At 43.0% G+C, this 25,224-nt stretch overlaps 1 protein-coding gene across 1 annotated transcript; it reads left to right on the top strand.

Moving 5' to 3' along the window:
• The first annotated feature begins 396 nt into the window (after positions 1–396).
• Positions 397–13,335, top strand: Cpox (coproporphyrinogen oxidase). Its single transcript, XM_050148967.1, has 7 exons — positions 397–1,047; positions 2,685–2,828; positions 3,068–3,178; positions 4,658–4,799; positions 5,546–5,764; positions 11,223–11,327; positions 11,940–13,335. The coding sequence occupies exons 1-7, from the start codon at positions 525–527 to the stop codon at positions 12,025–12,027; spliced, it is 1,332 nt and encodes a 443-aa protein (XP_050004924.1). The 5' UTR covers positions 397–524; the 3' UTR covers positions 12,028–13,335.
• The last annotated feature ends 11,889 nt before the right edge of the window (positions 13,336–25,224 follow it).

Below are 25,224 nucleotides of genomic sequence, written 5' to 3'. Positions count from 1 at the left end.
CAATTTACTTATAGTCTTCCCAGAGAGCTTGGGGGTAAGCCTAGCACTGGGGCGAAGGGGCATACCCCAGACCCGTAGCCAGGACTAGCCTGCAATCCCTGTTTGACATTTTTCAGACAGGGGTGTCTCTGTGTCGTCTTTCTGCTCGTTTGTCCTCAGTCTTCCGGCCCTACTTCTGGGTGAGCTAGCAGGGCAATCGAAGGTGGACGTGACTACACGGCCTCTCTTATCAGGGCTCGCACCTCCACAGACCTCCGGAGACTTGGAGTGGGACCCACCTCGGTGGGAGGGGTGGAGTCTTATCTTCCACTCTGGGGGCGTTCAGGCGGGTGCAGGTGGCGATAGGACCGGACTACACTTCCCAGCATCCTCCGCTCCCGCCTGCCTCCAGTCTCGCAGCGGCCCACACCCGTTGTGTCTCTTCCCCTGGTCCCCGTTCCAATTCCGGCGGGTCTCGGTCGGCCTCAGGACCCCGGGCACTCCGGCGGGTCTGCAGGACCGGCGCTGTCCAGTCCCGGCGGGACATGGCCTTGCGACTGGCCCGGCTGGGCGCGGGCCCCGGCTGGCACGCGCTGCGGAGCGGCTATGGCCAGCTGCGCGCTTGGTCCCCGCGCGGCGCGTCCGCCCGCGTCCGCCAGCTGCCTGGCACCGCCGGTACCCAGTCCCGCCGCGGGCTGGGCCACGGTCCCTCGGCTGGAGGCGGGTCCTGGTTGGGGACCGGGCTGGCCGCGGCGCTGGCGGGGTTGGCAGGGCTGGCAGCCGCCGCCTTCGGACACGTGCAGCGGGCGGAGATGGTGCCCAAGAGCTCGGGGGCGCGAAGCCCCTCGCCTGGACGGAGGGAGGAGGACGGTGACGAACTGGCCCGCCGCTGCAGCGCTTTCATGAGCTCGCCGGTGACCGACCTGCGTGAGCTGCGGAAGAGACCCGAGGACATGAAGACCAAGATGGAGCTGATGATCATGGATATCCAGGCCCAGGTGTGTCGGGCTTTAGCCCAAGTAGACGGAGTCGCTGACTTCACTGTGGACCGATGGGAGAGGAAGGAAGGTGAGCCGGGCCCTCCTGTCACCTGCTGTGGGATGGAGTGGGCACTAACTGCAGCTTAGAATTGGGATAGGTTAAAACAGGCAATACCCACAGGGGATTGATCTATTAGAAGGGATACCCTCAAAAAAGACAGACATTGAGAGAGCTGCTCTGTGCTTGCAGATGTGGACCCAGAAGTGCTATCAATTTAATACAGGCCGTTTCAAAATACTGCCAATTCATAATTACGTTTTCTATAGGTTTATTAAAGAACATTTGCCGGCATCACACTTGAGCTTGCACGTCCAAACTTCAAAGTTTGTTACTGGACAGATAGGTTTTTTTCCCTCCTACGTTTCATCTGCTGGTTAGGGTGCATTTGCCCCTTGTCCTCTAGAGGCAGAAGGAACACTCATCCTTCATCCCGAGTGTCTACTGGACACCCCGTGTCAAGAATCTCCCTCCCTCTTTTGGGGAGTTGCAGAAGAAATATTCGATTAGTGTTTCAGGAGCTCTTACTGAATTGCATGTCAGATTTCTTGAAGGAAACCATTTCCTTAGAATCCCCAGATAACGACCCAGTCCTGTCGAGTCATGTACTGGTGACCATGTTCTTCCCTATATATCCTCCCCTGCTCTCCCCTCCTATCCTGAATTTAAACTTGAGGATTGCTGACCTTTTTCCAGCTGGAAATATAACAGCATATCTTCAACGCATTTTGACCTGTGATATTGTCACATCGATGTTAAATGAAATTCTGTCTCATTTTCATAGTTTTCCATCTTGTTATGTTTTCAAGTAAAGGCCACGACTCAACCTCATATACTATATAGCTAGCTTTGGATGTTACTGTTTTCTTCCCATTTTTCATAATTTATAAATGTATGTAGAGTCCTTAGAATTTTAGAACCATGGTCAACTCTTGAAAAAAAAAAAAGTATCACCCACATCTCCCAACAGTGAGATCTCAGATATGTTGTCCTGCTTCTCTTGAGTTTTTCCTCATCTGGAACACCTAAGAGTTGTTCTGGATCATCCTTTGACAAATGCACACTCTTGCCGGCTCTTAGAAATAAAGCAGCCCAAACATTAATTCTTGAGAAGCAATGGCTTTTTGGTGACCCTATTGTCTTAAAAAAATCCTATTAAACACATATACCTAAATAGTAATATGTGTTTTACTCAATCTAAGATTTCAAATTCCTTAAGAGTTTGAATAGCTACATTTTTAAATTATATTTAAAAATTAAAGGTAATAGTAGGTTGAGGAAAAAAAACACAAAGCAATATGGAGTTCTTGTATTCAGTGAAAGTTGAATACTGTTCAAGTATAGCACTCTTGCTTGTCACATTGGTGTTCAATTTTGGGAAAAGCAAATGGATTCCTTTTAGTGATGTTTGAAGAGAGAGAGTACTTTGGTGAAAACACAGAGGAAGCAGCCGTTTTGATGGTTGTGTCTGGGTCCAATGTTTACCCTGTATGTACGGCTTACGACAGAAAGTTAAGCTAATCGTCTAATGGCCTGTGCATTAAAATATATGCTATCGATGGTTCTGGAGCTACAGGGGGAACCAACCCTCATGCTGCCACGTTCTTGGAAGAGTTGTATCCCATCTGATGGTCCCCTGTTCTCTGGTTTTCTGTTTCTGTGGACAGGGGGTGGAGGCATCACCTGTGTGCTTCAGGATGGCCGTGTGTTTGAAAAGGCTGGGGTCAGCATTTCTGTCGTTCATGGGAATCTCTCGGAGGAAGCAGCAAACCAGATGCGAAGCAGAGGAATGTCCCTGACGAGGAAGGATGGTAAGTTGGGTGACTCTTCCTGCCAGCGCTTTTCCCAGCAGGTTTACCTAAAAGTAGCGCTTTTTCTGGAACAGCCATTAGATGCTTATGCCCGGGATGTCCACAGGCTTTAACTGTGAAAATCTTATCTTAAGGAACACATTTCAGAGCAACTTATGAGAATGTATTCAGAGATCATAGGGGGTAATATGTGTCAAACCAGGCAACTGAATGCATCTCACTGTGATTTTACTCTCTAGGTAAACTGCCATTTACTGCTATGGGTGTAAGCTCTGTGATTCACCCCAAGAATCCCTATGCACCCACTATGCATTTCAACTACAGATACTTTGAAGTAGAAGAATCTGATGGTAAGCCTCTCAAGGGTTGTGCGGAATGTCATTGGGCAAAGTCTGTATTTTAAGGAAAGCGAAAGGTACCCTATCAAAAAGGGAGAAAGGACAAAATTACTTGAGAACTTGCCACTGGGGCACACACACAAGTATATGTGCACTGTATACAGTACATGAGGGCCTACGTTGGGATACCCCCCCCCCCCCCGCCACTCATGTAAAAAGCCAGGAGCTGGGGAGTATAGACAGGAGGGTATTTGGAGCCAGTCAGTGTAGCTAATTAGTAAGTTCCAGGTTCAGTGAGAGACCACACCTCAAAACAAATAAGATGGTAAAGTGATTAAGAGAGCCATCTGTTGTCAACTTCTGGGCTCTCTACAAATGCACATGCCTACATGTGCACCCATGTGCATCTGCACGCACGCAAACATTATACACTCACATGCACACATGCAAACAGTATACACTCACATGCACACTCACAAACATTATACACTCACATGCATACATGCAAACATTATACACTCACATGCACACACACAAAATTGGTAACTGGTGTTGACAGCTTACTGAGTGAGTATGTGTAACAGTTGTGCTTACATGGCAGATTGCTCCCTTAGTGTGTGCCTTCTCCCTTTTTGGGGTAAGTGGAACGTGTCCTTGGCTTTGGGGTGACTCCTAATAGTGGGATCATCAGAATCTCCTGCATTGTTTGTATTAACCTTCCATGTCTTAGGTTTAAACTGCTTTTTCTTTTTTTTTTATACCATTGATAGTTTATTGGGAAACATTAGCTTATATCTTTGCAATAGTAAAGCAGTTCTTTTTTTTTGGTTTATTTATTTATTTATTTTTATTTATTCATTTATTAAAGATTTCTGTCTCAGCCGGGCGATGGTGGCGCACGCCTTTAATCCCAGCACTCGGGAGGCAGAGGCAGGCGGATCTCTGTGCGTTTGAGACCAGCCTGGTCTACAAGAGCTAGTTCCAGGACAGGCTCCAAAACCACAAAGAAACCCTGTCTCGAAAAACCCCAAAAAAAAAAAAAAAAGATTTCTGTCTCTTCCCCACCACTGCCTCCCATTTCCCTCCCCCTCCCCCAATCAAGTCCCCTTCCCTCGTCAACCCAAAGAGCAATCAGGGTTCCCTGCCCTGTGGGAAGTCCAATCTAGCTGAACTATTTGAGCTGTGTGATCCTAATGCTAAGGCAACATTGAGATGCACAGCCCAGACCAGCTGTACGGGCTGTTATCACTCACTGTTCCCTCCATTTCCCTGCCAGCTTCTCCCTCCCTCATCTCCTGTTTCCTTTTCTTTCTATTTTTACATCTTGCCAGTCTCAGCTTTTACTGCTGTCAGAACCAAATTCAGTTAAATGTTCCTTGGCTGCGACCTATTTCATATTGAGGAATTAAGTTGCTAAATTAAACCTGCTAGTACAAGCCTGGTGTGCTTGAGTCTCTGGGCAACACTGACTCAGCTCGCTTGCTTTGGTAGGTGGTACCCACTGGTGGTTTGGGGGTGGATGTGACCTCACACCAACATACTTGAACCAAGAGGATGCTGTCCATTTTCACCGCACTCTGAAGGAAGCTTGTGATAAGCACGGGCCAGATATCTACCCCAAATTTAAAAAATGGTAAGCTGTTGAGACCTTTGTTTGAATAGATGTGCCTGTGGGGCCTTATTTATATAAAGATCTTCCAAAGAACTCTTTCCAGGTTCTACATGTTCAGCGTTAGTAAGTGCTGTCTCTGGAGACTTGTTCTATTAGACAGGACAAAAGCATCCAGAGTAGGCTGCTGGCTTGTGCTGGCTCAGAAGGGTAAGCTTTAACACGCATGAAGACGCTCTGTGACTATTTGCTCCTGCCTGCTTTGCCACAGCGGTGCAGGCCTTAGAGTCACCCCTTTGAATACTGAAAGAGACCTCAAGTTGTTGTTGACACTGTGCTTTTGGTGAATGCAGAGTCGATCATAAGAGCTCAGGCTTGCACCCCAACTGCTGTCAGTGTTAGGAGCCCCCCATTCCCTGCCGCCTGTAAAAGCAGCAGTGCTCCAGGGGTGGTATCACTTGTTTTAGGAGGTATGGTAGCCATGCTGTACTCTTGTTTTATTCGCTGCAGTTCTTAGTGCTTCTTTTCCTTTAGATGGACTTATTTTGAATTGCCTGGTTGCTCCACAGTTAAGAGTATGTGCATGTTCTACATGGGTAGGTAGTAGCTGCGGAAAATCTGGCCAGAGTTCTAGTTTCATAGTTGTGTAGAAAGTAAAGACATTGCTGGTGTGAGTCGAGGAGAGTGCGTTGAACCTGAAGGCTCACATCTGTTTCCGTGTATCTCTCATCTTACCTCTTGGTCCACGATTTAACTCTGCCACGGTCCAGGTGTGATGACTACTTCTATATAGTGCATCGTGGAGAGCGGAGGGGCATCGGAGGCATCTTTTTCGATGATCTCAACGTTCCATCCAAGGAGGAAGCATTCCGCCTAGTTAAGTCGTGTGCTGAAGCTGTGGTTCCTTCCTATGTCCCGATTGTGAAAAAGCACTGTGACGACTCATTCACCCCCCAGGATAAGCTGTGGCAGCAGCTGAGGAGAGGACGGTGAGTGACCGAAGAATGAACATGAACATCTCTTTGTGCCACTTAAGGAAGTAGGGGCGGCTCTAATAATAGTGGCTATTGTATTGCTTTGGTCAAATATTTTCTAATTAGCCATATTAATCTACACTGTTAATTGTTATTAAGTAGATGAATATTAAAAATGAATTTAATAGCACTGTATAAATAAGCAACATCACAAAGCTTACTTAATTCATATATATATACATATGTTTGTGGTAGGCACGTATTCCATGAGGTAAGTACTTGTGGTATTTAATTCTCTTAGTTTCCTAATGGCAGTTTCTATTCCTTCACTAAGATGAGGACATCATTTAAGGTTTTTTCTGCTTACAAATTTGTAGTCATCTTAAGGGGAAGCAGACCCTTAGTTCTGCCTCAGTGAGGGGACAGGGCAGCCCGAGTTGACTTCCTAGGGGAGGCCTTAACCTCCCTGAGGAGTTGATGGGAGGTGGAGTAGGGTGAAGGGGGGAACAGAAGGAGAGGGGAGGCATAACTGGGGTTGGTATGAAAAAAAATAAATTAATTAAAAATTCATCTTAAATATTTATGGAAGCGATTTTAGTACAAATAATTTCTATTTAATGATAACCTTAGCCAGGAGGTGGTGGTGTATGCCTTCAATTCCAGCACTTGGGAGACAGAAGCAGGTGGATCTCTGTGAGTTTGCAGCTAGCCTGGTCTACAAGAGCTAGTTCCAGGACAGCTAGGACTGTTACACAGAGAAACCTTGTTTTGAAAACAAACAAACAAAGATAACCTTTACTTATTTTGGCCCTCTTTCTATGCATAGCCCCTGTATGAGGTACTTTGTGTCTGGTTTTCCAGGAAACCTGTGGTATACATGGCGTCATCGTTTTACTGATTATAAGACGTCCTTACCATGTTAATTCCTTTGCCCAAGATTATACAGCAGGTCTGATAACATCCCAGATGTGAACCTGGATTGTCCTGGATGTGCTTTTCACCCATGCTTATCCCCAGCCTCTGACTCTGGGTTGAACACGGTGAGCTCATAGCTAGAGAGACAGACTGTTTAGTCACAGCATTCTCGCGAACCAGCCCGCATCTCTGCTCTGCGGCTCCGTTTCTTTTGACCGTCTTAATCTTGCATGCACCGTGAGTCACAGTCGTAGGCTGAAACCTTTTAATTCGTGTTAATTCTTTCAGGCACTTGAAACTTTGAGCCCTAAGGAGGTAAAGCTGTACCTTGAAGAGGCCTTGAAGAAGTCAACTTAAATATCCCAAGTTTAACGATACATGTTTGTATTTTGCTTTCTGAGTTTGTTTTCCTTAAATAATTGTGTGCCCTATTTGGTCCCCATGTAACAACTTGCAGTGAGAATTGATTCAGTTTTCTTCTAGAAATGTTTGAGCAATGCGTGTTTGACATCCCCCCCCCCACACACATACACAATTTATCTACCATCCCCTTCCCATTCTGTCTGTCTTGCCCCCCTCTCCCCTGGGTAGGCATGGGCCTGACTACAGAATAGGCAGGCATAGCATAGACATACTGACAAGAGGCTCTTAGTTCAGTAGGGAAAGGGTTGCCAATTAAAACTCTGCTTCAGTATTGGGCATAGTCAGTTTGCAAAGTATGAAAGTTTTATGAATCCTCCTTAGGTGAAGTTTTTCCCACTTCTTAGACAAAATGACCATTATTTTTCTCCATCCCCTGATGGCAGGTTACTCTGTACATTCTGCTCTGTGTATCATTGCCCATCCGCTGTCTTTTGAGTTAACAAATGCATGAAGTACTAGAATAATTCCTCATGGCTCAGTAAGTCACTAATTGTCAAATAAAAGCTCTCTGTCACTCTTATCTCTGGGTTGGGAGATACACGTGGACTCTGGGGCTTAAGATAACTCCAGCATCATTGTAAGGACGCCCCTAGGTCAGCGACACCTAGTGGTCAGCACCGGCTTCAGTTCCTACCCTGTATCCTTTACAGCTCTTTCCCCTACAACCCCTAAAAAGGCTGTCCCTTTCAGGGGCCATTCAGATTCCCTTTTGACTTTATTTACACTCTTTTATTGTGTATCCCCTAAAAAGGCTGTCCCTTTCAGGGGCCATTCAGATTCCCTTTTGACTTTATTTACACTCTTTTATTGTGTATCTCATCTAGTTGGTTATCTCGGTTACTGCTGTTTTCTTCTTAGACCTTGAATGTTAGTCTCCTAGTCATCTTTTTCCATAAGAAAATAGGAACTGAAATTTGAACTATCTTTTTCCTTTCTTATTTTTGGGAAAGGGAGGGCATCAGGATAGAATTGCGGCATTTCTCTACAGTCTGCGAGTTATCAGAATGGCAGCGATTAGATGCACAGAAAGCACTGGAAAGGTCAGGTTCAAGTGAAAGCTGCAGAGTCAAGGCAGAGGTTGAGCAAGGAGGCATTGACTCAGAAAAGTAACAGAGGCATGCTACACCATGCACCTTGAGAATTGCTGTATAAGAGTCCTTGAGATAGGAGATTTGTCTTCAGTGCTACATTGTGAACCTTGAGAATTCCTGTATAAGAGTCCTTGAGATAGGATATGTCTTCAGTGCTACACCTGCACCTTGAGAATTGCTGTATAAGAGTCCTTGAGATAGGAGATGGGTCTTCAGTGCTACACTGTGTACCAAGAATTCCTGTGTAACAGTCCTTGGGACAGGAGATATTTCTTCAGTGCTACCCTGTGTACCTTGAGAATTCCTGTGTAACAGTCCTTGGGACAGGAGATATGTCTTCAGTGTTACGCCATGTATGTTGAGTATTTCTGTATAACAGCCCTTGAGATAGGTCTTCAAACGTGTTTTATGTGAAACGTGGTATAAAGGTGATGTCAAGGGAAGAAGGTTGCTGAGAGGGGAAATCCTTTCCTACAGATTCAGGAATGAGTTTATTTTAATTGCTTAATCTTTTGAGATAGGCAGAGAATGAATAAAAATAGCCATTTGTGCATGAAAGCCAGTCAGTGACAAGGAAGATGGAGACAGAAAGGGATCCATCGACACAGTTGCTTACATTGTTACGGGTCCTCTAACAAACTTCCACACCAAGCTTGTCTGTCTTTCCAAAAGGATCCTGGAGATGTTCTTTGTGTGATTGTTTTGTTGCCTTGCTTTGTTTTTGCTGTTGATGGACTTATAGACAGCAACCTGTGCACCAAATAAGAATGAGGGAAGTTTCCATTGCACTTCCTAGTGAATCGGGAAGTGACTGGAAGGAAAATGGAGAAATTCGTGCTGATGGGTCATTCTGAATTCTTTTTTTAAAAAATAATTTATTCACTTTTATTTTATGTTCATTGGTATTTTGCCTGCGTGTATGTCTGCGTGAGGGTGTCAGATCTTAGAGTTAGATGCAGCTGTTAGCTGTCTTGTGGGTGCTGGGAATTGAACCTCAATCCTCTGGAAAAGCAGTCAGGTCTCTTAACCTCTGAGCCAGCTATCTTTCCAGCCCTCATTCTGAATTCATTGTTTGTTTGTTTGTTTGTTTATTTATTTATTTATTAAGTACACAGTGTTCTGCCTGTATGCATTCCTGCAGGCCAGAAGAGGGCACCAGATCTCATCACAGATGGCTGTGAGCCACCATGTGGTTGCTGGGAACCAAACTCAGGACCCCTGGAAGAGCAGGCGGTGCTCTCAACCACTGAGCCATCTCTCCAGCCCCCTGAATTCTCTAGGACAGTAGAAATTACACTTTTAAATTTGAAGAGGCTTTTGAATGCCGTGATGTTTAAGACAGAAACAGATATTTAGGTTAGGTGGATTTCAAATCTGTTTTCCTAACAGTGAGTAAAATATTTGGACAATATATTGAACCTAACTTTAGTAGGTACCAAAGATATTTTCATAAAGAGAAACAAAAAAGAGGGTAAAACTAAGCACTGAACCACAAAGCAGTAGCTTTTATAGTGATGGCTGAAAACAGAGGATGAAGGAGTGGTCCCATCTTTTAGGATGCTAAGATGGAGCAGGATCTGGGCTGGTAGTTGCTGTTAACAGAAGGCTCCTTGCTCAGCTGTCTGTGGTCCTTAGCAGTGGATGTTCAGCAGTCCTTACGTCCTGCTGTGAGGCACAGTGAGGTGAAACAGCTTCTCTGAAATGCCTTGGGCTGCAGTGAGGACCCTGATTCTTTCTTAATTGTTGTGTATGCCTCTTCCCAATTGTGTTTGAACTGTTTATTCACTGCGAGAACATATCCTTCTTGATTCGTAATTGCTTTGTGTTGGGCACAATCTGTATCTATTGTTCAGCGGTAGAATACCCTTTTATTTATGCTTCCTAGGGGAGATCGTCTCTGGGCTGCGAGCTGCTTCTGTCTGCTGACTCCTAGTTGATAGGGGCCAGGAGAAAAGCTTCCTCTCAGTGTTCCCTGGGGACTTCTGGAGGGCTTATTGTTCTGTTTTCATTTACATTATTTTATTTGGAAATGTTTGTAATAGTACAGTAAAACTGAACTCCAGAGACAATGGATGTCATTGGCTTAGGCATCATCAGTTTATTATAAAAGGGAGGCATGAAATTATTTACATGATGAATAGAGCATCAGTGCAATGGGCAGGTTGATGGGACACCTTTTCAATAGCGATTCCAGTCTACATACTTTCCAAGAATGTCACCATCTCTAAGTAAGAAATAATCCTTGTTGTCTAGAACTACTTTAGTGTCATAGCCACACATGGGGGCGACATCTGTCGGGGTCCAGTCTGGGTAGGGTAGGGGTGCTTGGATTAGATGTTCCAGGCTGGGTGTGTGGATTAGAAATATTAGACAAGAGAAACAGAAATACAAAATAAATAGACATAGGATAGTACTAGGAGAGTAATCCAGTGAATAATGAATGCATCCATGTTTATTTCTTATGATCTTTAATACCCCAATCCACAAAAAGTAAAGAAAACAAAAGACCTTTTTATCATACAAGGAACAAAGCAATTACCACCTTAATACCCAAAACACCAAGTAACCAAACCCTAGGTCAAGGTATCCTACTAGTAGCCCTGCCTTGAATTAAATGTCAGTAACCTTGAAGGAGCAAGACTAGGCCTGAAGTCTCTGACCTTTAGTTAAGGTGGGATGGACCCACTTCTGTGGGCTCCCACACTGTGGTGCCTCCATATTCTGGGAGAAGGACTTTGTCTCCAACTTTCACACTGACTGGTTGAGCCTCTCAACCTTTCCTTTCGTGCCTGATCCCACAGCCACCACTGTTGCTCGCAATACTTGTCCTTGAGACTTGTGTGGGAGCAGTTTACAGTTTGGGTGGTACTCGTTTCAACCAGTACTTTCCATGAGAGGAAGGAACTTTGTGGAAGCTTTTTCAGCTATGAGTTGTGCTGCCGCAGCTCTGACCCTGCACTCGGGCTGCAAGGACAGTCCTGTGGGCCGTGGACACATGGAGAAAAACAAAACACCCTTATTGTTATTTGATGTTTTTATGACAGGTACGTAGAGTTTAATCTGGTGTATGATCGGGGCACCAAGTTTGGCCTCTTTACTCCGGGATCCAGGATCGAAAGCATCTTGATGTCTTTACCTCTAACGGCCCGGTAAGGAGACAATTCATCATAGTAATCACCTCCTCCCGTCCTATAGAATCTGCACATTAACCCCAACAGTGTCTTCCTACAGCTTCATTTGTTCTTGTTTGCTGATGGTATAAGGAGATCCCGGGTGGATAGGCACGTCATATTGGTTTTTGTGAGAAGTGACAGGACAGTTGTCAGCGCTGTGTGTGAGGGCCTGGAGAGAGCACAGGCAGCGGGAAGTGGTGCTTGAGGGTTTGGGGTTGGCGTTGCTCACAGTACTGTTTCTAGAAAGATACACGTGTAAACATTAAGCTAATATCTACCTATGTATTATCCAAGGATCTATACTTTATGAAATTCTAACTAATAATCACAGTGTGTTTTGACTTTAGGATCTTAATATTAACCCAGATATACCTAAGAATTATTAAGGAATTTACCTTCTTAAGTAGAATTTTTTTTCCTTTTCTTTCTCTTTATTTTTTTAACAAGTGGGTTCAAGGCAGGGTAGGAAGAGGGTAGTGGAGGTACAATGCATTCGTTTTACTCTTTGCATTTTATTCTTCATTAGTTATGTATGTCATTTATTGTTATTTTGATTACATTTTGTTGATTTGTTTTGGATATGTGTAGGTGGGAATACATGCATTCACCCCCAGAGAATTCCAAGGAAGCCGAAATTCTGGAAGTACTGCGCCATCCAAAGGACTGGGTACATTGATGCAGCAGAACTATGTTCTGGGGCCTGGTGGACACATGTGTGGTCTTCTTGCACTGTTGCCACTGTGTGGCAGGCAGTCCTCTGTGCCTTGCTGTCCCATGTTCCAGCCTTCTCCACTCTGGGCACTACCTCTGTGGCATGGTTTTGGATCTTTCCCAGGGCTGTGGGGTGAGGTGGCAATGATGGATGGTGATGTAAAAATGCCAGATTCAGTGGATGTAAAACCCGTTTGTGCTTTCAGAATCATGTTAATTTATGTTAGGTCTCCAGGTCCTAAGATAAGGGAATGTAAGTACTATAATATGGACCAGGAAACTCTTCCTTTTGTTTGTTGCTCGAAAGTTTAGTTTTTGCCACCAGAATTTGTCAGGGGATACATTTTATCATTGTTAGTTCAGTCAGATTGGCCTTCTTAATAATTTTTGAATGCAATTTGAAGTCTGGTGCTCAGGAGCAAAGGCTGGTAGATCTCTGTGAGTTCAAGGCCAGTATGGTCTACAGAGTGAGTTCCAGTACAGCTAGGGCTACACACAGATAAACCCTGCCTTGAAAATCCAAAAAGTAACTTGAAGAGACATGTTTTCCTTTGTCATTTTAGAGTTTTCTTTGATGTAATTTTCATATGTCTTTCTCTATACACCAGAATACTATAGAAATACTCATATTTTACAAAGATAGTTATTAGGAACACTTGAAATTGTCTTAATCAGTTCCTGCATTATAATTCAATGATGACCTATAGTTTACAACTGTAAATGGCATTGTTATTTAAATAAGGAACATCTAAATGATGAGGTTATTTTGTGGGATCATAATTTGTTGACATTGGGATTCTATGTATTTTTGGGCAAAAGCTTATATCCCTGGATTCTGATACTTAGAGTTTTATATTTCAGACATTTAGATATAGGAGTTTAGACTAGAATGGATGAGAAACATTTTCCTTCTTTAATTAAAATGAATGAAGCTAGTCTAACATGTGGGCATTTTATATTTCTTAAAAGCGAACCAGTTGAAGTTGTCCTACTTTTCAAATGAGAGATTTCTCAACTTTTATCTTTTCTCTTAAAAGTCATAGCAGATTTCTTAATGCATGGTTTATGTGTCTAACAATAGTATAACTGAATCATCCGATTTGTAACGTATTGAAGTTGTAAGGTGTAGTGTCGCATACATGTTTAAGTATTATCCTGGAATATGTTGGATGTATGTGATTGTGCTTGATGCTTTTAGGGTGAGAAAATCTACAAATTCTTCCATATGTCTTAAAGAGATTCACATAATAAATTTTATTTTGATATAAGACAAGTAAGGATTTATATTTTTTCTTTCATTGGAATGACTTAGGAATACAAATATTTTTCAGTGCTAAAACTATAGTTCCTTATTACTAGGTATTTTATGCAAGAGAAATTTAAGTTTTGTATTTCATTTTATAACCAATTTGGTAAGAACAGACAAAATTAAAACCAACTGAAATAGCAAATTAGCAGGTAAATGAATAAACAATTTGTGACTTATGCAAACCTTAAAATACATTGTGCAGCAGAAAAGGGATCCCATTTGAAAGTGCAACAGAGGATGAGGGTCAGCAGCACCACACCAACAGAAAGTGCAACAGAGGATGGGGGTCAGCAGCACCACACCAACAGAAGGTGCAACAGAGGATGGGGGTCAGGAGCACCATACCAACAGAAAGTGCCAACAGAGGATGAGGGTCAGGAACACCACACCAACAGAAAGTGCCAACAGAGGATGGGGGTCAGGAGCACCACACCAACAGAAAGATGCCAGACACAAAAAAAATGTGCGGTCAAATATCACCTGTAAGAGCTGGACCAGGAAGACTTTATGCAGGGAAGAGGTTGGTGGCTGCCATAGGCTGCAGGTGGGAGCTGATGGTGCTGGCTGTGCTGTGGCTGAGGTGACAATGACTATTAGACTCTATACATTTATCAAAATCCATTGAACACAGCATTACTGCAACATAGAATCTTCTTGTGTCTGTGGGTAATATTCCAGTGTAGATTATTTAGAAGAAAAACATAAGAACAGATATTTAAATATACCTGTCTGGTTACCTTTTAAGAGCTAAAAATGTCAAGCTGAGCATTTGGTTCAATGGTAGAGCCTGTCTAGCATCATAAAGCCCTAGGTTTTATTCCCAGAACTGAGGGAGAAGGAATCACACAGATCTGTGGCTAATGTAGTTGTATTTAAGGCTTGTAGGTGGTAGACACAAGACAAAGATGAAATTTTAAAATTCTGTGCATCTGTTTTGAATTCTTCAGTATCCACCGTGGAGCCATGTCTGGAAGACCAGTAACAATTGCAGACTTGAAGATAATTCTATTTTGAAGGAGAACTGCTTCTTCAAAATCATATTGATATTATTCTTTGCTTACCAGATGAAGGTACACACCCATGTGGTATAAACACTTAGCTACTGTTGTCTTACACAGGCATGTTATTGATCATAAGGGTGTATCAGGAGAGATGTACATACACAGGGACAAGTGTCTAACTACCCTCCCACCACTGTACTGTGTTTGCTTAGAGTAGTCTGATTTCTGTTACTGCGCTGAAATACCAAAGGCTGGGTATTTCATAAAGAAAGCTTTAGATTATTGTTTTGGATACTGAAAAACTGAGGATCAGGCAGCCCCATTAGTTTGACCTCTCATGAGGGTCACAACATGGCAGGGAAGTGGTCATCTACAGTAGAGGCCAAGCATGTGCAGTGGAAATCCTTTATGATAGCAAATTCTCAGGAGAACTAACTTCTGAGTAATCAGCATTTATTCCTTCCCAGGGCAGTGTGCCCAGTGACCTAACTCCTAAGTACCTCCTACTAGGTGAGATAGCTCCAGATTTCCACCACCTTGAAATCCCTGCAGAGAGGACCAAGTACATTCTGTGAATCTTCGGGAGCCAAGCAACAGTGGTCAGCTGTCTGGCAATGCCCAGATCAGCCAGAGAATGTTCTGCAGGATGCAGCTTTTCATGTGTCTGTTGTTAGGATTGAACAAGACACAGCTCACCTGAAAAGTTTGAAATGCAATGTATGAGCTTGGCCAGGACGCTCAAAGTTCCCTTCAGATTAGACAGTGGGTCCTGATGCCTGCTGGGAGCTCAGAACACGTACGCCATGGGACAAGATGGAAGTAGCAGACTGGTTTTCTGAATTAACCTCTGAAATTATGAATTGTCCCTTGTTTCACATTCTCCTGGTTACAATGAGTCCACATTCAGGGGGAAGTGAATTAGTTCCTAATAGCCTGCTTGCCTCCCATCACTCTGGGTCCTTCGGAGTTCTTTACCTAGATCCCACTGGCACCTCCATACTGAATATTTAAAGCAAGTCCTGTAGAAAATCAAATTAACCTGACGGTGAAATCAGTTCATTGTTTGGCTGCTGCTTCACATTTGCCTCTTCTGTTTGTTTTATACACTTGACCTTCAGACTGTTTTCTGAGCATCTTCATTTACACGACCTCAAGACCTTCTGGAAATTGCTTTGGTTGCTTGGATTCTCTCATGCGCTTGTCCATCATCCCTGTCTTGTTCAGATCTTTAAGAATCCTCCCCTGGAAAGCAGTCTCATCTGCTCATTCTACACATTTCTTATTTTTGTTATTACTGTCGTCACTGTTGTCATCCAATATAAATTTCATTAAAAATGAAGTGTGTAAGATGGGGGCCTCTTTGCATTATGAGTTATGAGTGCCCTGTTAATTCTTTGTTTCCTGTGTTTTCATGGAACATTATGACATCAAACTTAACATTGTATGACGAATCCTAATCTGTGAAAGCAGATTTCCAAGGGTCCATCTAGAAAAGCCCATTTAGAAATTGTGTTCCTGCCACAAATATTGGCTATGTATTTGAAATCCCATACTCTAAAATTTAGTTCCTCCCAAAGAAATATACCTGTTAGGTGCTAGTTTAATAAACTGTAATTAGAACCTTTGAATTAGTGAGGCTTAGGTGCTAACAAATGCTTGACTAATTTCCCGTGTTCCCTGAATCCCAGTCACAATAGAGAACCTCACAGACCAGTTTCTACCAGTGGTATTAAGCCACGCCCACACTGAGGTATGCCAGCAGAACAAGGTAATCAAACTGCATTCCATCTTCCCAGCGGAGTTCCTGGTTCAAGCCTGGAAATCAAACTCATTCAACTGGTATTTCAAAGTGTCTTTCACACTTCAGAAACATGTTTTAACATGAAGCTTGGCATGATTTAGCCTGCCATATTCTCCACAAGGTTCCCACAAAGCTGGCGGCAGGATGGCAGTTGCCACATGGTCCTGTCTTGAGTAACTTGCTTGTTAAATGGTTGGTGAGGTCTCCAACTAAAGTTTACTTTAGTAGTAGGTGAACACATTTATAAATTAGTCTTCATGACTATTTTTCCATGTTCAAGTCTGACTGAGGCCACTTCCATTGTTCAATTGGGTAAGGTAGGAAGCACTTTCCATGATCCGTTCCATCTGGGACAACCTCCTAACCACAAGTACAATGTGTGTGTGAATGCAACCCAACTTACCGAAGTCTTGAAGTTTAGTTGTAGCTTAACTTTGAAAAGCAATAGGTTCAGTAAATGTCCTTTGAACTGTTTTAATTATAGTATCTCCCACAATACAACTTAGCAGCTTGTGCTCCAGACAGTTTTTATTCTGTATAGTGCAGTCCCTCTTTTACCCTACTCAACATGAAGGAGTACTTAAAAATAACATACTTCAGTGCTGGAGAGATGAGTCAGCCATTAAGAACACTAGCTGCTCTTCCAGAGGACCCGAATTTAATGTCCAGCATGCACACGGCAGCTCACTTCTGTCTGTACCTCCAGTTCCAGATGATCTGACACTCTCACCCAGGCATATATGCAGGAACAACAACAGTGCACATAAAATAAATAAATACAGGAAGCACTGCACAAGGACCCACTTTCCCTTTAATAAGGAACGGGACATATGCCACTGCATTGTTAACAGCCAAAGGCAGTCTTCTCAGCTGACCCTGTGATTCACGGAATCTTGGTGCGCGATACAGAGGTTGCTGTGGTATGTCATTAAATGTGAGGTGTGTTAAACAGCAATGGACAGCTGGAACGTGTTAGGTGCCATTTACAAAATCGAGCTTAAAATGCACGCAAGCTACCCTTGCTAGGATTTAGAGATGGGAATGTCCAGCTCACGAGGGCCCTGATATACTTATATAGCAATGGTAATTGAAGAAGTGGAAGCAGATGGACTGCCCGAGAGCAGTATACTAAGAAAGGAAGGGCAGAGAAGCAGGGCAGAGAACGATCAAGGGAGGAAGTCCCAGGGGAGAACGTCAAGAAACAGCTTGTCTGAATGGTATAGGGGAGAGAGCAATTGAAAGGCCGGGGGCAACGTGAGCGCAGCAGGGTCAGACCTTATGGCTGCTGTGTGTGAAGGACGAGAAGGCAGAGTGGAGCATATGTTCTCTGTCGACATGTTTGCTCAGCGTGGGATTAAATAAATCTGTTACAAACAGCTGTAGTCCGTCCGATATCGAGGTTTTCTCGGTACTAAAATCTAGGTCACAATGGTTTTCATTGACATACGCGGTGTCTGCAGGTTCTTGCTGTGCATAAACATGGCATTCTTGAAAGAACCAATAGGTGGAGCAGCTTTGCTCAAGAAATCTAATTCTTGGTTGTGGAGAGGGAGATAGAGAGGAGGAAAAATTGAAAATTGAGAAAGAAGGAGGAAGAGGGAGAGGAGGAGGGGGACAGAGAGATGGAGAATGTTCAGGAGAAGGAAGCAGAATAAATCAAGATGTGAGAGCCTTTGAAGCCTCTGCTTCTTAAACTGTGCTCCTTTAGAAAGACGTTCTGAAGGAGCTGTTAGCAGCTCCACACAGTCTTCCTGCTGTTCCTGTCTTCTCACTCGGCTCCACCACGTTCCATGTCTCTCACAATTGCCAGGAACTGCTGCACCTTCCATGGACTACAGCTGGAAGAATGTTTCGTGGCCAAAACAGGATTCTTGTCAGAATTCCCATAGATCCTCTTCTGCAGCTGACTTCATGAGAAAATGTGTACCTGCTTCTGAGAATGAACAAGGATAGTTTGACTTCCGAATAATAAATGATCTGGCAGAAATTCTGAAAGTCATTCACTCAAACAGGGGTCTCCAGGGTATAGTTTCTGTACATCCACAGGGTGTGTTTGAAACTTCAGCAAGAAAAAAAAATTGCTGATAACACTGCGAACTCTCTATTTTTGTGTGCAATTATTTCTACTTTAAATCGTCACACTAATTATTCACAGTTTAGAGGGCACTCATAGGTCCTATCTAAAAGTTCAGAGAAATAAGGTAGAAAATAAAAATATAATATATTATAGCATAATACAACATAAAATAATATAATATGGGCATGTAAGCCAAACTAAACTTACTATAAATTTAGAACACATAATATAAGACAGAGCTCTAGGTAACACGTGTTACAGCATTTCAGTAGAATTATCACATCATCTGCTAAAATAATTCAACTGAACTGTTTAGAAAAAGCAGCAGGTAATGCATAGCAGAGACACACTTAGGTCACAGTGCTTTGGGAAGTAATACATGGTAGCTATCCCAAGCAGGTACAAAAGTTTAAAAATGAATTAAGTAAAATAGCCACATCCAAAGAACAGAAAGGAAGAACATGAATAGCACTTGAATGCGACATATAGAAGTATGAAAGCCAAAGAACTACACGACGTAACCTCACTCTCATGGGAAAAAGTGCACAAAACAGTGAAATAGATACAGGAAGAAGCTAAACTGAAGCACACGTGTAGCAAGTAATGTATTTTACTAATGTGGCAAAATAAACATCAGAAAGTGGCTTGTACTTCTGTGTTACAGGATTGAAAACCGCCAAGTTATCAAACCAGCCCAAGTGTCTGTGATCACATGAGCAGAGTAAGAAGATGTGTATACAGAATGGCGTTTGCAGCCACAAGGAGGACAGAGGCTGTACGCAGGAGGATAATGGCTGCGGCTGGAAAGCATCATGTTTGCAAAATAAGTCATCCTCAGAAACGGTGGTTCATGTTTTCTCTCACTGGTGGGTCTTGGGTTCTATATCATTACATAAAATCATATATACAGGATGTGAAAGGAGAGAAGAGGAGGAAGGAGAGGGAAGACCGAGCAAGAGCTGAGGGTGGGGAGTGAATGTGGTCACAGGAGTGGCTTGCCAGCATCTTCTGAAGCCCATCACTACATACAATGAATGCAGGTCAATAAGATTTACTAAAAAAAAAAAAAAAAAAGAAAAAAAAACAGAGGCAGAAGGCAGACAGAGATCAGAAAATAGGGCATTTCCTGAAATTTGGCAGAGACTGTGAACTCTAACCCAGCTCCTTGTCCTCTTTCTCAGGGGAACCTAGGCTCCCATTGGGCAGGAGACCCATGAATTCTTTCCTGCAGAAGTATAGTTCCAAAGACAACTGCTATACTCTGGAAGCTTTTTTGGTGTCTCCAACAAAAAGTGGCTAGGTCTTTTTTGTCCCCTAGCTTTCTCCAGAGTGTTCCATCTGTCAGTGTTTAGTCCCTTTGTATTCAAATAGACAGCCAGGGGTCAGTAGGCATTGTGGAGAGTCTTCATATACTAGAGAAAGAAAAATAAACAAAGAAACCCCCAAATTTTTTTAATTATATCTTCAGACAAATATGAGTTTAAACGTAATATAAAATGTGGGTCTAGGGATAAGAGAGATGTCTGAATGGTAACAGTGCTTGCTTACTGCTCTTCTAGAACATTCAGGATCTGTCCCTAGCACCCACACAACTGTCTGTAGCTCCAGTTACAGGTGATGCCATATCTTTGTCTGACCTCCACTGGCAACAGGATGTATGCACACGGTGCACTTACATACATGCAATCAGCACAACCATACACATAAAATAACACAACCATACACATAAAAAGAAATCTTTTTTTTTAAAGGTGAAGGTAAAGAAAAGTCTGAAAAGACTTAAGAGTGGTTGTTTTAGGACAAAAGAGTAAATGGTGAAATCCTGACTGGTGTTTTTCTTAGAAGCCTTTACTGCTATTTAACACTTTAAAACTGGTAAGTTTTATTAGATTCATAGTAATGTTAAAGCCTTGAATTTTGTTTAGAGTCATCAAAACACCATTTTCATCACATGTAGATTCCTATCAGCTCATGTTTCTTATTGGAAATGGCTTCCTTCCTGTTACAGTAATATTTTTATCATAGCTGCCACCAGTTTATCAGTGCTCTAAAAGCCCTCTTCCTGTTGTTCATTACGGCTAAGATTAATTAACACAAATTATCTTCCAAGTCGTTTTAGGACATCACATGTATTCAGAGGAAAGAATTACTTCACAAGTTCTAATAGTTCTTAAGGACCCATTAAGGTTCCACATTTTTACCTTTGCTATTGAATAAAACTTTTGTTCATAGAATTTGGCCTGTTAAATCACAGCTTCTGTGTGCCGCACAGGGCGTGGGAAGCTTACCTCCAAGGGTGGGGACTGATGGGAAGAGATGTGTGACCTCTTGAAATGTTTCAGCGCCGAGGTTAGGATTATAGTGAGAGCAACAAAGTGGAACAACCTGAGCACTCCTCCTGGGGTCATGTTTGCTCAGCACTGAAGCCCTCTGGCTCAACCATGTGTACACCTCATGCATTCTGCGGGGCTCGGCATAGTTGGGTTTCTGTGGAAGGACGTTGGTAAATAAAAGTGTATTCTGGCTTTTACAAGCACTTCATGCTTTCTTTTTAAAGTATGTTTTCATGATAAATTCAAAGAAATACTATCTAAATGGTTTCAGAAACCTCAACATCATTTTCTCGGCCATCAGCAGAATAGGGAAATTAAAGGAAACACCCTTCCCTGCTCCTCTTTTGTCCCTTCCCAGATTAGGGAAGTCCCACGGAAGGAATGAGGCAGCCTACTGCAGAGGAAACAGGCGTTCCATTTCCAGAAAAGTCACAGTACGTGTGCTGTCTCGCTACTCCATCGCTTCATGGCCTTATTTGTGTGAGACACAGCGTGGATGAGCATGGGAGATTGGAGGACATGTTCTGTTAGGTCAGAGGGGTCACAAGGTAACTGTTTCCACCCAGAATCTTTGAGCCTGCTCTGCATGTTGCTCATGGTTTGGTTTTGCTTTGGCTGGGGTCTTATGTGGGCAGGTAGGGTGGAGCCCTCCCATTCTTACTCTAACCTTGTGGTGACATTCTGAGTTCAGCAGTATTTGTTCCTCAATTCTTTTGTGCCTTTTTGAAGTTCTTTATACAGCTAGAAATGCCCCCTGCTTCTCATATCAACAAGCATAAAGCAGTCCTGGAGTTTTTGCTGGCGCAGAAAAGTAATTGAGAGTGAGAAGCATATTCAGAGGCACCATCGCATCGTGATCGCATTGCCCGTCACATCTTCACCCTTGAAGAAAATTTTAATTTTCTGCCATCACAAAATATTTTATTTACACAGTACTTACAAACTTCAGGTAAGGGTGCTCAAACAAAACTCATTTTCTCTTTCCTGCAATTCAACTTTTAATTTCAAATATTAATTATCATTACTGTTATTATTGTTTTAAGATAGAGTCTCACTGCATGGCTCACACTAGCCTAGAACTCACAGGTTTGCCTTGCCCTTATTACAGTCTTCCTGCCTCATCTTCCCAAGTGGGGGGATAATACACATGGTCAACATCTCATCTTTTCTTTAATGATAATTTTTTTTATAAATTACCTCTTTGTGGTTTGATGTTTAATTAATCCTCTACATTAATCTCAAGGTTCTCTGTTTTCTTACAAAAATTCTTTTCTTTGCATACACACTGGGACTTCTATATCTCATTGCCTTTTTTTTGTTTTTGGATTGTGTAATCCCCATACCCCTTCCTTGAATGTTAACAGTCAAAATATAGCTTACATAAATTTGTTTCTTTAAATGAATGACGATGACGTATAATGTAGCATAAAATACAGTGGAATGAATTCAGTTAGACACAAGAGCCAGCAAAGGGAGCTAGGAGCAGGCCTTGATGAAAGGAAGAGTGAGGTTAATACCCAGAACCCAGGGCCACAAGGGTGACTGGTGCCAAGTCCTTTCTGTTCTGTTGAGTTTCAGTTCATCACTTTATACACCGATGGTCACAATCACTCCTGTCAGGATTCTCTAGAGAAGCAGAACCCACAAGACATGCAGTGTGCGTGCCAAGAACAAGACCGCTATGAAGGAACTGGCTCATTTGAGTAGGGAGGGTGGCAAGTTCAAGCTCTGCAGTTGTGTTTGCTGGCAGATTTCCTCTTGTGTGTAGGAAGGACACTCTTGCTTAATTTGGGGCTTTCTCTAATTAGACGATTTCTGAAGACAAACTACTTTCCTCAAGGTTCACAGATTAGGATGTAAATATCCTTCACAACCACCCTGGCAAGCCTGGGAAGATGGCTCAGCGGGGGAAAATGTTTGTGGCCTAAGCATTAGGACCTGGGCTTGAATCTCTAGTATCCACATCAAACAAGGATATGGGGCAGAGACAAAAGAGTGATTGGACCTCTCTCCAGGTTCAGTAAAAGGTCCTGTCTCAAAGATATAAGGCAGGAACTAACAGAACAGTCTACCCATCATCGTCCTCTAGCGGGTGCACACATGCCTACCCACGCAACACACACCCTTTAAAAAAATATCCATCAGAGTGTTGCAGATGCTGGGGATGTAGTGCTTGGCAAAGTCCTCACACACCAATCATGAAGCCCTGGGTTGATCTCCTGCATAGAAGAAAATTAGATATGGTGGTACATGCCTTCAATATCAACACTCAGAAGATAAAGGCAGGAGAATCAGATATTCAATGGTCAGTCTCAGGTACAAAGCAAGTTCAAGGCCAGCCTAGGCTACCCGAGACCCACTCTCAAACAAAACAAAACAAAACAGAATAAAAAAAAAAGCACAAACAAAAAACAAAACAACATGTTCTTGCCTTCTGCACCTTTGACAAGCAGTGTTTGATGACAAACCTAGGCACTGTGCCCCACTCATAAAAATCGGTTGCATAGGTAGAGTTTGCCACTTGCCACTTGCCTTCCATCTTGTCTTTCCTTTCCTTGCTGTGAGCCCTTTCTCTTTTCTCTACTTCAGAAGTGTCACATTTTCCACCTCCCCCCCCCCCACGTAACACTACAGAGACACAGGGTTCTAGAACACCAAGCCATGAGCTCATACTTCTCAGGCTAAGTGAAGCTTTGGCCTCCTGGTGGGCAATGGCTGTCTCTGAACAGACCTTGAACCATGCTGCTAGTTGAAGTGACGCTCCTCCAGTGGCCCTGTTTCCCTGTCCTTCCCAACCTGAGCTCTTGATAAAATTCCTTATGTGATTACAGATGCTAATGAATCATTTTTACCAAATGGTTTTGCAGTGGGGATTAGTTTTGCTACCTCCAATCAAGCCTGTACAAGGATGTGGCTCTAAAGAGCTCTACACAGGAGTAGAACAACAAGGAGCCTTCCTGAAGCTTTTCAGGACTGTGCCGTCTAGTACGTCTATGAGAGGAAGAGCACAAATGATCTACCATTTCATGTCTTGCTTCCTTGCAGAGGAAAACTTCTTAGGTTACTTTTCAAAAGGAAAAGCCACAACCAAGGATGAAATAAAATGAGACTATGACAAAATGAGAAACTTCATAGGCAGGTATTCCAATATAACTCTATCTTGTCTCCTTTTCCTGCTTAAACCAGCACCTTAAACACAGAACGATAATTTCTGGACACTTTCACTGTATTCCCATACTGTCAGAGACTGGATCTCAGGCCACACACAGTTGTGATCTCAAGGAGACGCTACTCTCCAGTTAAGCCGTGTGAAAAGTGTGGACTTCCAAAAATTCCTGTGAGAAGTTAATAGACTAGTATGTGGGTAAAAGTTCCGTAAACCAGTAAGTTTGAATCCCCAGAACCCATGCTAAAATTTAAAAAAAGAACTATGTGACTACACACACTGTGGGAGAGGGTAATGTGGATACTCAGTGTTGAGTAAGTCAGTTAGAGGCACACTGAAGACATTAAAACCAATAACGGGAGCCGGGCGGTGGTGGCGCACGCCTTTAATCCCAGCACTCAGGAGGCAGAGGCAGATGGATCTCTGTAAACTCAAGGCCAGCCTGGTCTAGAAGATCTAGTTCCAGGACAGGCTTCAAAGACTACAGAGAAACCCTGTCTCGAAGGAAAAAAAAAAGCAAAAAACAAAACAAAACAAACAAACAAAAAAGAAAACAGAAAAAAGGAAAACAAGAAAAAAAAAAACACCAACACCGCCCCCCCAATCCAATAATAACTGGATTTTTCACATGGAGAAGACCATGTGATTGGTTGGCACTTTAAAGATAGGAAGCTGGCACAGAAGGGACAGTAAGCAGAGAGGAGAGCTCAGATATTTCCATCCCAGCCTTCCCCCCCCACCAGGTGAAATCCAGATGTGGAGACCTCGTGGTCGCAGAAGCATCAGGGGGTGCCTTTTCCATTCTCTGACCATCAAGCATCAAGTCACAATGATTTTTAAGTTAAGAATTTGAGTATCCTGAAGAACTTGTCTGAAGAAGTACAGAGCCACTTAGTGATGTGTATTTATACATAATGGAAATATTAGATACATGTTTATAGACACATCCGCATATACATTTAACTTGGGAAAAAATAGCATGTTATCTTCTACACAGAGCACCAGTTATTTTACTCCGTGTTGGCCTCCCATCTGTTGCTTGACTTTTCTTTCTCTTTGTTCTGTCTTTGTGGTCAAGGACAAACTGAAGTCTGGACCTGAGAGCTTTATACCAGGGGCAGCAAATGAACATAGGCCACATCAAAGGGGCACAAGACAGGCAGTTTTCTGTCTCTACTTAGGCTTTTTACCCCCAAACTCTACCCTTGTGGCCCCAGTCTTTCCCCCCTAGAACGACTCACCCCCACTTTAAACCCAGGTGTATTTGTTATCTCTGTCTCTCATCTGACTTTCTGACATTTGGTAACATGATTTATCTCTTTGTAAATTTAAATGTATATTTAAATGGTCTACTTTGCCTCTTTTTGCGGGGGGGTTTTCAAGACAGCGTTTCTCTGTGTACAGTCCTAGCTATACTAGAACTCTCTCTCTCTCTCTCTCTCTCTCTCTCTCTCTCTCTCTCTCTCTCTCTCTCT

The sequence above is a fragment of the Alexandromys fortis genome, unplaced genomic scaffold (genome assembly GCF_014885135.2).
Source record: "Alexandromys fortis isolate MF-2015 unplaced genomic scaffold, M_Fortis_MF-2015_v1.1 scaffold_4, whole genome shotgun sequence".
Classification (NCBI taxonomy): Eukaryota; Metazoa; Chordata; class Mammalia; order Rodentia; family Cricetidae; genus Alexandromys; species Alexandromys fortis.
This window is presented reverse-complemented; position numbering and strand designations above follow the sequence as displayed.

Excerpts from the sequence above, each read along its gene's own strand:
- Cpox (XM_050148967.1), top strand. The coding sequence starts at position 525 with ATGGCCTTGCGACTGGCCCGGCTGGGCGCGGGCCCCGGCTGGCACGCG. Across the intron at positions 1,048-2,684 it reads CCGATGGGAGAGGAAGGAAG|GGGGTGGAGGCATCACCTGT; the intron begins GTGAGCCGGGCC and ends TTCTGTGGACAG. Across the intron at positions 3,179-4,657 it reads TGAAGTAGAAGAATCTGATG|GTGGTACCCACTGGTGGTTT; the intron begins GTAAGCCTCTCA and ends TTGCTTTGGTAG.